General features: G+C 52.0%; 1 protein-coding gene across 2 annotated transcripts in view; it reads right to left on the bottom strand.

Annotated features, from left to right (window-relative positions):
• The window catches only part of SEC11A (SEC11 homolog A, signal peptidase complex subunit), a 135,614-nt gene extending 120,765 nt beyond the window's left edge, over nt 1-14,849 (bottom strand). The window contains exons 1-6 of one of the 2 annotated variants that reach the window (XM_065847366.2): nt 14,725-14,848; nt 14,519-14,628; nt 11,417-11,566; nt 7,154-7,273; nt 6,593-6,650; nt 5,993-6,427 (exon numbers count right to left, since the gene is read on the bottom strand). In XM_065847366.2, coding sequence (XP_065703438.1) covers nt 6,377-6,427; nt 6,593-6,650; nt 7,154-7,273; nt 11,417-11,566; nt 14,519-14,628; nt 14,725-14,775 — 540 coding nt within the window. In that variant the 5' untranslated portion in view covers nt 14,776-14,848 and the 3' untranslated portion in view covers nt 5,993-6,376. Of the gene's footprint in view, nt 1-5,992; nt 6,428-6,592; nt 6,651-7,153; nt 7,274-11,416; nt 11,567-14,518; nt 14,629-14,724 lie in introns of those variants that run through there. The other variant, XM_071813701.1, reaches the window with a different exon arrangement.
• Between the last annotated feature and the right edge of the window lie 13 nt (nt 14,850-14,862).

Genomic DNA, 14,862 nt, shown 5'->3' with positions numbered 1-14,862 from the left:
ATTTTATATTTATGTACATTTGAATTCCATCTTTTTTATTGCCCAGTCTCTTTCCACAGTTTGCCTTCACCCGCACAACCCTGTGTATCAGCAGCGAACTGCACTATTTACCAGCTTTTGCTGATCAGTTTTGAATATCCGGAGCACGGTCCCTGCTCAGCTCCCTGCTGTTTTCTGCTACGGATTGTTGACTCCTACCTTTTGTTCCTTACCTTTCAGCAAATGATTTCTCCTCTTATCACCTCTTTAGGAGCCTTTGCTGAGAGACCTTCCCAAATAGCTTTGGAAAAGCCAGGTGGGTTCTTCTCTTGGTCCCTGAACTCTCCTGCAGGTTCTGCCAGGGCTGGTGTCCCAGAGCTGGTGGCAGCACATTGGGGTGCCCCGGTCCCTGTCAAAAAGCAGCTCTTGGCTAATATGGGTAGCATGAGAGCTCTGAAACGGGCACCATTAGCAAATCCTTCTAAGGTACCTAAAGATGAAGCTACATTTCACCACGTAAAGAAAGATCTTTCCGTAACCACCTGGAATATTGTGTCCAGTTGTGGCCCCTCAGCTCCAGAAGGACAGGGAACTGCTGCAGAGAGTCCAGCGCAGCCACCAAGATGCTGAAGGGAGTGGAGCATCTCCCGTGTGAGGAAAGGCTGAGGGAGCTGGGGCTCTGGAGCTGGAGAAGAGGAGACTGAGGGGGGACTCATTCCTGGGGATCAATATGGAAAGGGGCAGTGTCAGGAGGATGGAGCCAGGCTCTTCTGGGTCACAACCAGTGACAGGACAAGGGGCAATGGGTGCAAACTGCAACACAGGAGGTTCCACTGAAAGAGGAGAAGAAACTTGTTGGGGGTGAGGGTGTCAGAGCCTGGCCCAGGCTGCCCAGGGAGGTTGTGGAGTCTCCTTCTGTGCAGCCATTCAAACCCGCCTGGACCCCTTCCTGTGGAACCTCAGCTGGGTGTTCCTGCTCCATGGGGGGATTGCACTGGGTGAGCTTTCCAGGGCCCTTCAACCCCTGACACTCTGGGATTCTGTTTTTGTGCAACGATGCAAAATAAACATATCTACAAACCAAAGAGCTGAGCCAGCCTTGCTAACCCCGAGCTAAACATGAACAGACATCACAGACTAACCTGGAAATACCCCGTTTCGTAGCATTTAAAGCCAGGTCTGTGTTGTTTCTTCTGGACTGGGACAGACTGCGAGCTGCGGAGCTCCCGAAACACAGTGCAGGCTCCCAGGCCCCGCAAACACCCAGCCGGGCAGGCACACACACACACACGCTCAAAACCGATGGCTCTAATAAAACACAAAGAGCAAAGGCCTCAAATCCCCCTATTTGTCTCTTCCACAGAGCTCCTGGTGCCAACAAAACTCTTAGCAGTGGTTAAGCCTTTGCAGGCTCTTCAGCGCTCACCAAAGCCAGGTCGAATTTAAAGTCCTGCCGTATGCCCCAAGGTCTATTTTGATGTTTTTGTCTCTTGTTTACAAAGATTAAATCCCCCTGTTACATTCATTCGTCCACAGGCAACAACCGCTGTTTATAAAAGATGAAATTTGAAATCTCGCACATCTTGTTTTCAACTCTTTTCCAATTTCCATTTAAGCCGTAAATGAGCTGTGGTTTTCCCTGAGGTTTCCCGCTCGCTCCACACCCGCTGGCCATAGCACAAATAACTGCTCTGCAACAAGACTTAGTGAACAAAACCTTGTTTTCTTGCAGGCAAAGCCAGGCCTAACTCAGAAGCGTCCCGACCAGAATTACGTGGCAGAAATCTGACATCCCAGCCTGAGTGAACTGAGGTTCCGAGAAATTAAATTACAGTTCATTTTCTCCACATTATTTTTACTTCTGTCTTGCTGGAAACTGAAACCCTGCAAGGCTGGTTTCTACAAGGAGAGATTGAGAAGGAAAGATGCTCAGAAGAGAGAGCTCTGGGAAGTGTTTTTATATTATTAAAGAGAAGCAGCAAAAAGAGTCAAAAGATGAGGAGCCAGGCAGCAAGAACAAGAGACTGAGAGTACTGAGTTGCACAGGGTGCGTTTCTAGTCCGTCCCTAATTCATCCGTTCTTGTCTCTGGAGACCCATGATTTCCCCCAAGGTTTGGGGAGCTCAAGCATTCAAAGGACCTGCTGGAACTGCGTAGGGATCGCCCCGCGAGCAGGACCCGCCGTGGTGGGGAGGAGCTGGTGGCTTCCTACAGACGCAGCAGCAAAGCCACCGATCACTACCCAGCGGAGAATCCACCCGATGGTGGCTCGGTAGATGCCACCAGGAAAGCCACCGTGTTCCTTCGCATGGGGGGAATGAGCTGAAGCAGCGGGTGCAGATGATGAAGGTGAAGGTGAAGATGAAGAACATGAAGATGAAGATGAAGAAGAAGAAGATGAAAAATGAATATTGCAAGGGAGGGGAGAAGGGAAAGGGGGCAGGAAGTGATTAAATCAGCTCAAAATGCAATGTGGAAGTGCAAATGGATTAGGAAAGACTTTCATTCTTGTCTGCTTCCTTTACTGATGGATGACTTTTTGTCTTCTCCATTTTTTCCCTAAAATTTCTGTCAGACAAGAGAACCTCTCATTACTTTTGTTTATAGTTTCCTATTCTCATGAATCCTGGCACAAAGCAAACATCTCCTCAGCTACCTGAAATTATCCTGATAACTAAAATCTCTTAAGTGTCTCTCAAATATAAAGTAAATATGCCAAAGGTCACCTCAGATGTATATTCCTCTGGAGCAGGGGATTTTTAATAGCCTCTGTAGGTAAGTTGCTCTATAACACTTGTGTTAGCAACACATGCCATCCAGTGCAATCCCCCCATGGAGCAGGAACACCCAGCTGAGGTTCCACAGGAAGGTGTCCAGGCGGGTTTGAATGTCTGCACAGAAGGAGACTCCACAACCTCCCTGGGCAGCCTGGGCCAGGCTCTGACACCCTCACCCCCAACAAGTTTCTTCTCCTCTTTCAGTGGAACCTCCTGTGTTCCAGTTTGCACCCATTGCCCCTTGTCCTGTCACTGGTTGTCACCCAGAAGAGCCTGGCTCCATCCTCCTGACACTGCCCCTTTCCATATTGATCCCCAGGAATGAGTCCCCCCTCAGTCTCCTCTTCTCCAGCTCCAGAGCCCCAGCTCCCTCAGCCTTTCCTCACACGGGAGATGCTCCACTCCCTTCAGCATCTTGGTGGCTGCGCTGGACTCTCTCCAGCAGTTCCCTGTCCTTCTGGAGCTGAGGGGCCACAACTGGACACAAGATTCCAGGTGTGGTCTCCCCAGGGCAGAGCAGAGGGGCAGGAGAACCTCTCTGACCTACTGACCACCCCCTTCTAACCCACCCCAGGTACCATTGGCTTCCTGGCCACAAGGGCCCAGTGCTGGCTCATGCTCACCCTGCTGTCCCCAGGACCCCCAGGTCCCTTTCCCCTACACTGCTCTCTAATAGGTCATTCCCCAACTTACACTGGAACCTGGGGTTGTTCCTGCCCAGACGTCGGACTCTACACTTGCTCGAGTGTTCCCTCCTTCTCTTGGCCACCACACACAGCCCATTCCAGGAGCTGGTGTTGCCTTCACACATTTCTCCAGCAGCAAGACGTCTTAGAACCACGCATGGACAAGACTTCATCCTGCAGGTTCTCCTCAGAAAAAATAATGTTGACTGCTCTGATATTAAGGGCAAGAAAACCACCGTAAGATTACCCGGTCTCACGAAATAAAGCAGGCAACCAATCATCTTAGAAACCCAAGCCCTGGCAACCCCTGCTAGCCACAGATCGGGGTGAAGCAGTGTAATGTGTATTATTGTTTAACCGGCAACCGCGCGTTCAAGCGGCGTAAACACACACACAGAGCCTGGTCTGAAGGAGCCTCAGCTCTCAGCACGTTACACCTCACCGCTCGCCCCCTGTCCAGCGTGCTTGCGCTTGTGCGTTGGCGTGATAGGAATACAAGTCACCCAACACAACTCCAGCGAGGACGAGGAGCCGTGCGGAACAGTCCTGCCCACGGAGGAATCTGCGCCCTGCGCTGCGGATGTGACTGAACGGTAATTAAACAATAAATCGCCTCCCAGAGAACCTGCTGCGTTTGGCTGTAACCACAACAGAGGCAACAGCAACCTTAGCCCTGGCAGGCTTTTTTTTCTCCTTTTGCCTCTATAAACCAGACCGTTCAACACCCACACGCTTTACAAACAAATCCCCTTCCCGCAGCGACACGGAGATCTCCATCTTTCCCACCTCCATCTTCTCTAAGCCTCACGTCTCAAAGGCTCTGTTGGAGCTTCACCTTTAACAACACAGAGAAACCTGAAATGAAAAACAAAGACACATCAAGTTCTAACAGCAAAACCCCCAGCCCTGCAGGAGCACAGCAGCGCTCGCCAAACCCTCAGCGTTAGCACCCAGAGCCTGCATGCTCTGGGGCTTTTCTGCTCAGCAAAGCAGAATAAAGCTGGGGGGACAGAGGCAGCGACAACCCTTTGTCATCCTGTCCCCATGTTCTCGGTTCCCAGGCTGTGCAGCCTCGTCCCCGGCTCCTCCCGCTGCAAAAGGTGTCGCGGGGACACGGGGGTGATGGGGCTGCGGGAGCTGCTGATTTATCCTCGCTCTAATTAGAGCCAACACCTCGTTTCGCGACTGCGGGTAACGCAGAACCACGTTCTCGGCTGCATCGAGCTGAAAATAAACAGAACACGGGCCACAGAGACGACTTCCCAAACCTCATGCTACAGCCCCTGATTTAGGGCAAGTGTTTCTGTCCTCAAAGCGTCTGCAAATGCAGAAGAGTGGCCACCCAGTGACACCTTCCTGCCACCAGCAGGATGGGCACGTTATTCCCCACACCTCAAAAACGACCATTTCTTTTCTCTCGGAACCAGGGTTCTGCAGGTGCCCTTTAAGAGCTAATCCTTGCATCCCCTACAATCAGAAATCCTTTGTGGTTTAGCCTTTTTTTTTATGTTAAATTGACTCAGCGACAGTAACACAGCCACTGCACGCTCAGGTTTTCACAAAAGGTGTGAAAGCGAGAGGCCGGGGAGAACAGCAACAGCTCTGGGCGAGTTTGCAGTGAGAGGTGTTGATCAGCACATTTCAGAAGAGCTCGGCTCAGTCCCAAGTTAAAACCCAATTTATGCACCAAAAGAGTTGAAGCTCAAGGCAAAGTAGGGAACAGACCCGGGCTCGGCGTGTCCTGCAAAAGTGGAAACGCTGCGACAGCAGCTCCCAAAGGGAGATTTTGTGTTCCCTCACTGCTGCCCAGGTTCGGCTTTTAACAAAACATCCCGTTCGTGTTGGAGAAATTCTGTATCCAAATCCTCGAGGTCTCCAACACTGGGAGTGGGAGGCAGGGATTTTATTCCCACTTTTTATTACTCAGTGATGATTACTCCAAGAGCCTCAGGCCCTTAGCGCCGCGGGCTGGACCTGGACAGAGACCTTTTGCAGCGTCCCAAACATAAGATGATTTGTTTTCCTTCATCCTACGCTGGGAACAAACCCCCCGGTTAAACTGTGCGACCCTGGAGCAGCCATGAAGATGAGGGAATAGAGGATACAGTGAAACGCACCTGAAGTCACGCTCTGTAGGTTTGAACTGTCTGCAGATTCTGCAAGATTGAGGAGAGCTAAGCCTGCCAAATAGTTATAGGTACTAGCTGTAAGTATTAGATATAGCTACAGGTACTTCCCACCCCAACTCTGCTACCCAGGGCCACAGTGACAGCTCATGTGCAAAATAATCCTTTGCCACCTTGAGCACAGAACACCTCGCAGTCTTTAAACGATTTCAGTGTGATATTGAGCGGATCTACAGCTCGGGAACTGCTCAGTCTCCAAAAAGCAGCGAGAGCAGCAGCCGCTGTTGCTCTGTAAAGAGGCCAAGTGAGTTTGCCCCGCTCTATGAGCGCCCACAGCGGCAAAGCGCGCGCACCCCCGGGGAAGCGGGCGACGGGGCTGCACTCAGCAGCAATGACGAAGAACGTGTCAGGGCTCATACCGGGCGAGATGTAAAACCTTTATTCCAAACGGGAATTGGAACAAACATCACGTCTGCGGCTCGCGGTGTGACAGCGCTCGCCCGACGCGGAGGACACGGTCCTGCAGGCACTTGGAGAGGAAGCTCAGCTCCAAAGTACAAACACTGAACGGTTTGGCTTAAATTTTTAATATAAAAACTCACTAAAAATGCTAAAATGTGACAAACCATTGGAAATACTGTGACAAACATCCGCCCTTGCGCAGTAAAAAACAAGACAAACCCAAACTGGCAAGCAGCTTTGAAATGCATGTTTTCTTCTTCCTCCCGGCACACCGGACGATCGTCTACTTCAAACGTTCAGCTAAAAAAATCCTTGGCACCTTCAGCTTGTGTTTCAGTGCAAGAGGCTACTCTCGATGGACCAGCACAAATAAACCCAGTAAAAAGAGGACTGCGTACTGTAGGAGAAAGAAGAGAAGACACAAGAGCGCACACCCACATCTAAAGATGCAGCAGCAGCAGCGAACACGCAGGGCAAATGGTTCTGCCCGTGCATATAAGGTTCTCAAGAAGGAATTTTAGCTGGGGTGGGAGAAGCAGGCAGAAAATGAAAGAGCTCTTACCTTGAATTTCGGATAATCGTTCATTAAGATAGTCACTATTCCAATGTACGGCACAAATCTACAAGAGTAGAGGTTTTATGGAATCAAACAGGGTCGGAGGGCGCAGGCGGGGAAGCCCTGCCCTGGTTCTCGTGCCAAGGAAAAGCCACTCGAGCACGCGAGGGTGACGGTCGACAGGCTTGGAACGTCCTTCCCCGAGCAGGGTGCTGTGGCTGCGCGGAACGAGCGACAAACAGCCCCAGAGAGTGTTTGAGCCTCGGCCTTTTTCAGACCTCGCTTCCCTGCAAAGCCGGTGCCTCGCAGAATGATTTCGAAGGAAACTCCCATCACGCCCGAGCGTGCGCTGCCCTCACACCGCTGTCCGCCCGGCACCAGAGCCCTGTGCTCAGCTCACAGCTTGACGCCTTCGCTTAAGCCAAGCTCAGAACTGAGCGGCCTTTGTCTTTTAACTCCCCGCAGCACTCTTTGAAACGCTTTCCCACAGAGAGAGATCCAGAGGATTAACAGACGGCGTTGGGGGAGGGCAGCGTGAGAAGCCGCAGCTCTTTCACCGTCACTTACCCTCTCGCTCGTCCCACGACGTCCTTTTTCTCCAACCAGTGCTGCCCCCGTTTGTACAGCCCTCGGTCATCCACGGCGTTATTGTCTCCCTTTGTCAGAAATTTGATGTCCCCGTTTTGCCTGGCAAAGACAAGACAGCCGGTAAGGCAGGGAACAGGAACTTAATAAGAGCTGCTCTGGAACGAGCGCATCGAGACTAACACAAAGATATTAGAAGCAATCGTGTGCTGCAGGACTCTGCAGCCTGGAAAAGGCAGAACTGATGGAGATAAAACAGTCGTCCAACAGAAATGGCACAGACAGCAACAACCAAACTGCTTTTGCTGCCTCTTCCAACGCAAGACCCAGAGGGCAGCGAACGAGAGGCGGCGGTAACGGGTTAACTCACGGCAGACGAGGTGCCGTGCGGAACTAACGGCGGTGCACCCGACCCCGGCTCCCCAAGAGGACGGTTTGGATGCCAAAAAATGGCACCGGTTCAAAAAGCGACCAGTGTGAGAAAGGAAAAGGAGGAGGCTCTTAATAAAGAACTGAGGATTTGTGCTCAAAATCATTTGTGGAAAGCAGGGAAATGATTGCTATGTGCTGCCTTTAATTTGTTGTGAGATGAATTAGCGAGTTTGTCAGCAACAGGATCGTGGGGCAGAGGAGCCTTTGCTGCTGTTGTGCTCCACGTTACGCACCTTTCCCAGGCGGCTCATCCCGCTCGCTGGGCCGCTTCCACTGCGCCCGAACGGCTGAGCGTGCTGGGCAGGACAAGCTCGCGAGGATAAAAGGGGAACAAGCAAAAAAAGGAAAGAAAAAGGAAAACGGGGGGGGGGAAAAAAGGGGGAAAAGAAGAAAAAAGGGTGAAGGATAAAAGGGTAGAAAAGGGGGGGAAAAGGGGGTAGAAAGGGAGGGAAAAGGGAAAAAGTGGGGGAATGAAGGAAAGGAGGGATAACGGAGGGGAACCGGGAGGGGAAGAAGGAAGTGGGGGGAGGAACAGAGGGGGAAACAAAGAGGAGGGAAAGGGGGGGGAAGGGAAAAAGGGGGAAAGAGGGGTAAAAGGTGTGGAAAAGGGGGAGAGAAGGGGGGAAAAGGGGAGAAAAGTGGAGAAAGGGGGAAAAGGGGGAAAACGGGGAAAAGGAGGGGGAAAAGGAGGGGGAAAGGAAAAAGAGAAAACAGAGAAAAGCGAGAAAAGAGGGGTAAAAAAGGAGAGAAAAGACAAAACCAGAAGGGGGGAGATAATGAAATAAAAGGAAAAAAGGGGGAAAAAAATCTATGTTTTAAGACCAGATCTTTCTTCAAAGCACATTTTGCTCAGTGTGGAAACAACCACCACCCTGGGAGCTCAGGGACAGTCCGGCAGACGCTGCCGTCCCGATAACACGGGTTGAGCCCCCAGATGATGCTGGAGGCAGCAGCTCCAGGAACAGCTCCAGCTCCCGGCACCAGCGCCACTGGGCACAGTTTGAGCGCAGAGTCCGTTTAGCGATAAAGAATGAACTCAATTTCCTTCTGCACACAGGCTAGTGAGGAAAAACCATTTTCTCACTGGAACGATACTGGTGTGATGATGGAGTGGAGCATCTCCTGTGTGAGGAAAGGCTGAGGGAGCTGGGGCTCTGGAGCTGGAGGAGACTGAGGGGGGACTCATTCCTGGGGATCAATATGGAAAGGGGCAGTGTCAGGAGGATGGAGCCAGGCTCTTCTGGGTGACAACCAGTGACAGGACAAGGGGCAATGGGTGCAAACTGGAACACAGGAGGTTCCACTGAAAGAGGAGAAGAAACTTGTTGGGGGTGAGGGTGTCAGAGCCTGGCCCAGGCTGCCCAGGGAGGTTGTGGAGTCTCCTTCTGTGCAGACATTCAAACCCGCCTGGACACCTTCCTGTGGAACCTCAGCTGGGTGTTCCTGCTCCATGGGGGGATTGCACTGGATGAGCTTTCCAGGGCCCTTCCAACCCCTGACATTATTTTGGGATTCTGGGTGATTCTGAGTTACCACAAAACCCTGAAGAACAGGATTTCAGTTTTCCTGCACTTTGACACTCCTGTTGGCTTTTGCGGAGACTTTTCAGTTTTCCTATTCATTCCGTAGCTACAGGAAGAAACGGGAATCTCCAGCCACTCAGAGGACACTCCTGAATTCCAAACCAGTACCAGCAAAATATTCTTTAAATAGTGAAAGAAAAAAATACCCTTTAACCAGCAAAAGAAGCAGCCAATACCACCGAGTCCGATACCTTCAGCGCCTCACCTCAGGGCACAGTAAGGGTTTTTCAGTTGTATCTTTCTTAACCTAAAGATGTGTTTGGTTGTTTCATTTAAATGAAACCTAAAATAGCAGAGAATCTAGGACTGACACTATGGTCCTGTCATATTAAAAACAATGTGCTGGACACCTTAATACCTCCTGCTGAGACAGAGACAGGCAAAAGAAGAAGGGTGGGTAATATTTGGAGACCAGCTGCCACACAAAATGTACAGTTGTGCTTCTCCTTCCCGTACACCGGCTGAGAGCGGAGACCCTGACTCTTCAATAATCAGACCCAGCAGCAGCACTGGAGCAACAGTGAGTTCCCGACACATCACCAAAAGCGCACGTGCAAGGTTTAGACAGCAAAGTCACCACATCTATCGACTTTCCCTTTAAATTAGTGGTCTCATGGAACTCACGCTGGTCAAAGTTTTGGGTGCAGAACACACCTGAACAGCAAACAACCTGCTGGGTCACCCTGTGCCGCTCGCACAGACGGGGTTTCTGCTGCACTGCTGATGCCCACAAAGCTGCTCCACCTTGACCTTGGACCACACACATGGTCTCCATGTCCAACGGCTGTGGCTGCTACAAATGTGCTCTCAGAGCTGCCTTGAAGAACAAGGGTTCAGTTCAAGATTTAGTTTTGGCTCAAATGCCTCATGGGCCTGGCGCGTGTCCCCCCAGACTGTGTTTTGAGTGTTGTGTCTGGTTTAAGAAGGACAAAGAATTACTGGAGAGAGTCCAGAAAGAGCTACAAAGATAGATGCTGAGGAGACACTGAGAGAGCTGGGGCTGTTGAGCTGGAGAAGAGAAGCTGAGAGGGATCTGATCAATGGGATCAACATCTTAGGGTGTGTGTCAGAGGATGGAGCAGACTCTGTCCAATGGTGCCCAACGCCAGGGTGAGGGGCAATGGGCACAGACTGAAACACAGGAGGCTCCATCTGAACATGAGCAGAAACTTCTTTGCTGGGAGGTGCCAGAGCCTGGCCCAGGCTGCCCAGAGCGGGTGTGGAGTCTGAGACATTCTAACCTGCCTGGACCCACCTGTGTGATCTGCTCTGGTGACCCTGCATTAGTCAGGGGAATCTACAGAGGTCCCTGCAGCCCACACCAGCCTGGGATTCTCCAACCAGGAAGGCTCATGGCTCCAGAAGAAGCTTTGCTTGGAAAACGAAGCCCCATTCAGCAATCAAACCCGAGTGGCTGCATGTCAGACATGCAACCTGTGAAATGTAAGAGAACCGACAGTACGTGGAGAGCACAGCGCATGAAACAGCACAAACTTCTGACAGGGAAGAAAAGGAACAAGGAAATGGCCTTGAGTGGCCTAGGAAGAGGAGAAACGGCCTCAGGTTGTGCCAGGGAACATTTAGATTGGATATTAGGAAACATTTCTTCCCCAAAGGGCTGTGGGGCATTGGAACAGGCTGCCCAGGGCAGTGCTGGAGTCACCATCCCTGGAGGGTTGGACATGGAGATGAGGTTCTCAGGACATGGGGCAGTGCCAGGGGTGGGTTATGGTTGGACTCCATGATCTTAAGGGTCTCTTCCAACCAAAATGATTCTGTGATTCTATGAACACTCTGCCTCTGCATGAGAGCAGAACCATAAAGGCAACTTTAAAAATAACACATGCTACACACAAGACACCTTCTCCGTAAGTTCTACCTCTACCAACAAAACTCACTTCACACACACAAATGCAGCCACAGCTCCAAGGGACAACACAGCAACATGATGCAGCAGCTTGGGATGGAAATGATGGCACCGGCGACATTCAGTGATGTGGGGAGCCCAGGATTCCGGCACGGACTCCCCACTTCGTGCATTCAGCTGGGCGATCCTCACACATAAGCCCAGGAGGGCAGATTCTGTGTGTCTGAAACTTCTGCGTCATGTCCTACAGCACCTGGACACCTGTTACTGACATCCCGCCCATTCATTTACCCAACGAAATGAGGAAAATTACAACTTAGCTCAACATTTGCAGTACAACCCCCCCCCAGATTCTCAACATACTTCTCATGAATTTTCAGGACGCGATGGACTATGGGAATTTCCCGTCCTTCTATCCTAAAGACGACGATTTCTCCCACTCTGATGGGATCCTCGATTCGGTTCGTGAGGAACAGCAGGTCTCCTCTGTGAAACGCAGGCTCCATGCTTCCGCTGCAAAAGAGAAGAGGAGTGGTTGAACAAGATTTCAACACTCAGTCGGTAGGGCTACACTGGCAGCACCACAATGGTGCAAAGTTTTTGTCATTTATTTTTTATCTTCCATTTTTTGCAGGTAGATAGATCATCCTCACGAACAAAGCACTGAAAACACACAGCGCTCTTGTATTCCCATCTGGAACAGACGGACAGATGCACTAAAAATTTGTTACTGTGATTCATCGCTTCGCTTAACTATCTCATTTCAGGCACCGCTATTCAAGTTATTTTTCTCCTGTCTTGTAAATGGCAATTGTTACAAAATACTTAACCTTCTTAATTCCAAATACATAATGCAGCAGAAGACAAAATGATGAACTTTCGGCACCTCATATATTTGTGTTTTATCTCGAGACAGCTGCTATTCAGCACAGGAGATCCCATCGCTGCAGCAGGGACAGGACTCAATGGCCCCGTCTCGCTCCCTGACTGCCCTGGACTTCACAGCCACATCAGGACGGAGCTTTGTTAAATGACACGCAGTAATGAACACTGACGTAAAAAGACACAGACAAGGCCCCACGTGGTGTCCACACCAGCGTCCAGTGGCTGCCCCACAGCTGCGGCCGCAGGTTGGTTGGTTAGCAGGTCAAGAGAGGTTCTCCCACCCCTCTATTCTGCCCTGGGGAGACCACACCTGGAATATTGTGTCCAGCTGTGGCCCCTCAGCTCCAGAAGGACAGGGAACTGCTGGAGAGAGTCCAGCGCAGCCACCAAGATGCTGAAGGGAGTGGAGCATCTCCCGTGTGAGGAAAGGCTGAGGGAGCTGGGGCTCTGGAGCTGGAGAAGAGGAGACTGAGGGGGGACTCATTCCTGGGGATCAATATGGAAAGGGGCAGTGTCAGGAGGATGGAGCCAGGCTCTTCTGGGTGACAACCAATGACAGGACAAGGGGCAATGGGTGCAAACTGGAGCACAGGAGGTTCCACTGAAAGAGGAGAAGAAACTTGTTCCTGGTGAGGGTGGCAGAGCCTGGCCCAGGCTGCCCAGGGAGGTTGTGGAGTCTCCTTCTCTGCAGACATTCAAACCCGCCTGGACACCTTCCTGTGGAACCTCAGCTGGGTGTTCCTGCTCCATGGGGGGATTGCACTGGGTGAGCTTTCCAGGTCCTTTCCAACCCCTCACATTCTGTGGTTCTGTGAACTGGTCTCAGGCAGTAGGGTGTGGGGGACACGCGGGTGCTGCCTCCTGCACAGCCCTTCCCTGAGGGAAACACGTGAAATATATTTTATCACATGCAGTTACAGGGGAATAGTCCTTGTATAAAAGGGTACAGATGAGGCTCCCCTTTTCCTGGTCAGGCTATGGCTCACCAGAAGGCTAGGAAAAAACCAAACAGCTGCAGAAGCAGCATTAATGGATCCTTTTAAGGATGTAACATAACACATAATAGAGTTCACTGCGGCCAGTTCCCATTTAAAGTACACTTTTCACTATATGAGTTTATTCTCTGGTGGCTCAAAGATTACAGGTTCCTCTTCACTGACCAAGAGTCATCCCACCAGACAACTATTTGGGCAGTAGCAGCGACACGGGGGCAGGGCAGGAGGTGCCGCTGTATTCTGCTGCTGCAGCTGCCACTGTGGGAGGTGCCATTGGCTTTGAGGAGAATCACAGAATCATCTGGGTTTGAAAAGACCCTCAAGATCATCAAGTCCAACCATAATCTAACTCTCGGACTAACCCATGTCCCTGAGAACCTCATCTCTATGTCTTTTAAACCCTTCCAGGGATGGTGACTCCATTACTGCCCTGAGAAGTCGAGCTCTGCCACAAACGTTGCATTGACACAGGGATGACGCCCAAACAAGGGGCCTGTCGCTTCTGTCAGGCTCTGTGCTTCAAGACTTTGGTTTTGCAAACCTCTCCTGCTCAGAGCTGTGGCTGAGCGTTTCTCCAAGGGGAAATGCCTGCGTTGCGCTCTCACCATATTCCTTGGAAGTCCTTTCTCCTCTTGTTTCCTCCCTCAGGGCCACCTCTCAGGTACGCTCCAGGGAGCTGACAGACGCTATTGTTACCTGAGCCCATCAGCCTCACAGAATCACTTTGGTTAGAACAGGCCCTCAAGATCACGGCGTCCAACCATAACCCCGCCCTGGCCCTGCCCCATGTCCCTGAGAACCTCATGTCCACCTGTCCAACTCTCCAGGGATGGTGACTCCAGTACTGTCCTGGGCAGCCTGTTCCAATGCCCCACAGCCCTTTGGGGAAGAAATTCACAGAATCCCAGAATGTGAGGGGTTGAAGGGACCTGGAAAGCTCATCCAGTGCAATCCCCCCATGGAGCAGGAACACCCAGCTGAGGTTCCACAGGAAGGTGTCCAGGCGGGTTTGAATGGCTGCACAGAAGGAGACTCCACAACCTCCCTGGGCAGCCTGGGCCAGGCTCTGACACCCTCACCCCCAACAAGTTTCTTCTCCTCTTTCAGTGGAACCTCCTGAGTTCCAGTTTGCACCCATTGCCCCTTGACCTGTCACTGGTTGTCACCGAGAAGAGCCTGGCTGCATTCTCCTGACACTCACCCTTTATATATTTGTAAACATTAATTAGGTCACCAATTGTTCCCCAGATCCAACCTCCACCTCCCCTGGTGCAACTTGAAGCCGTTTCCTCTCATCCCATTGCCCGTTCCTTGGGAGCAGAGACATTTACAGTGGATCAACCACAGTCTGACGATGCTGGTGTAGAAAGATCTCTGCAGATCACACTGATATTAAAACATAACCCGCTGGTTGAGCAGCAGGGCGCTAAATCAGCGTAACCCCCCGGGGTGGCCTCGCTCCCCTCATTTCCCGCCTGTCCCTGCCCCACAGCAGCCCCAGGGCTCTCACCCCATAGCCGGGAAGCCCCTCGGTTCCGGCCCAGATCCCGAACGAGCCCCCACGTCCCGCCGGGGCGGGATTTACCTCAGCACCACCACGATGGGGCTCTCGCTGCCCGTCACCACCATCAGCCCCTTCCAGATCATGAGCGCGGACGAGACGATCATCCCGAAGTTCAGCACCTGGTAGTACAGCTGCGGGGGGGTCAGGAACCGGGGCCGCGCAGGGCACGCCCGGCCCGATCTCCCCAAAACACGCACCCTCCCCGCTCCCCCCGGTCCCCCCAGCACCTGCCGCTTGTTCATGCGCCGAACATCGTCCAGAAAATCCAGCGACAGCATCGCCGGCGCCGCCACCACCGCCCGCCCGGCCGGCCGCGCTTCCGCTTCCGGTGCCGCTGCCGCCCGCGTCACCGCCGCTTCCGCCCG

The sequence above is a fragment of the Patagioenas fasciata genome, chromosome 12 (assembly GCF_037038585.1).
Source record: "Patagioenas fasciata isolate bPatFas1 chromosome 12, bPatFas1.hap1, whole genome shotgun sequence".
NCBI lineage: Eukaryota > Metazoa > Chordata > Aves > Columbiformes > Columbidae > Patagioenas > Patagioenas fasciata.
Note: the sequence above shows the minus strand (reverse complement) of the source record. Positions and strands in the feature narration are given on the sequence as shown.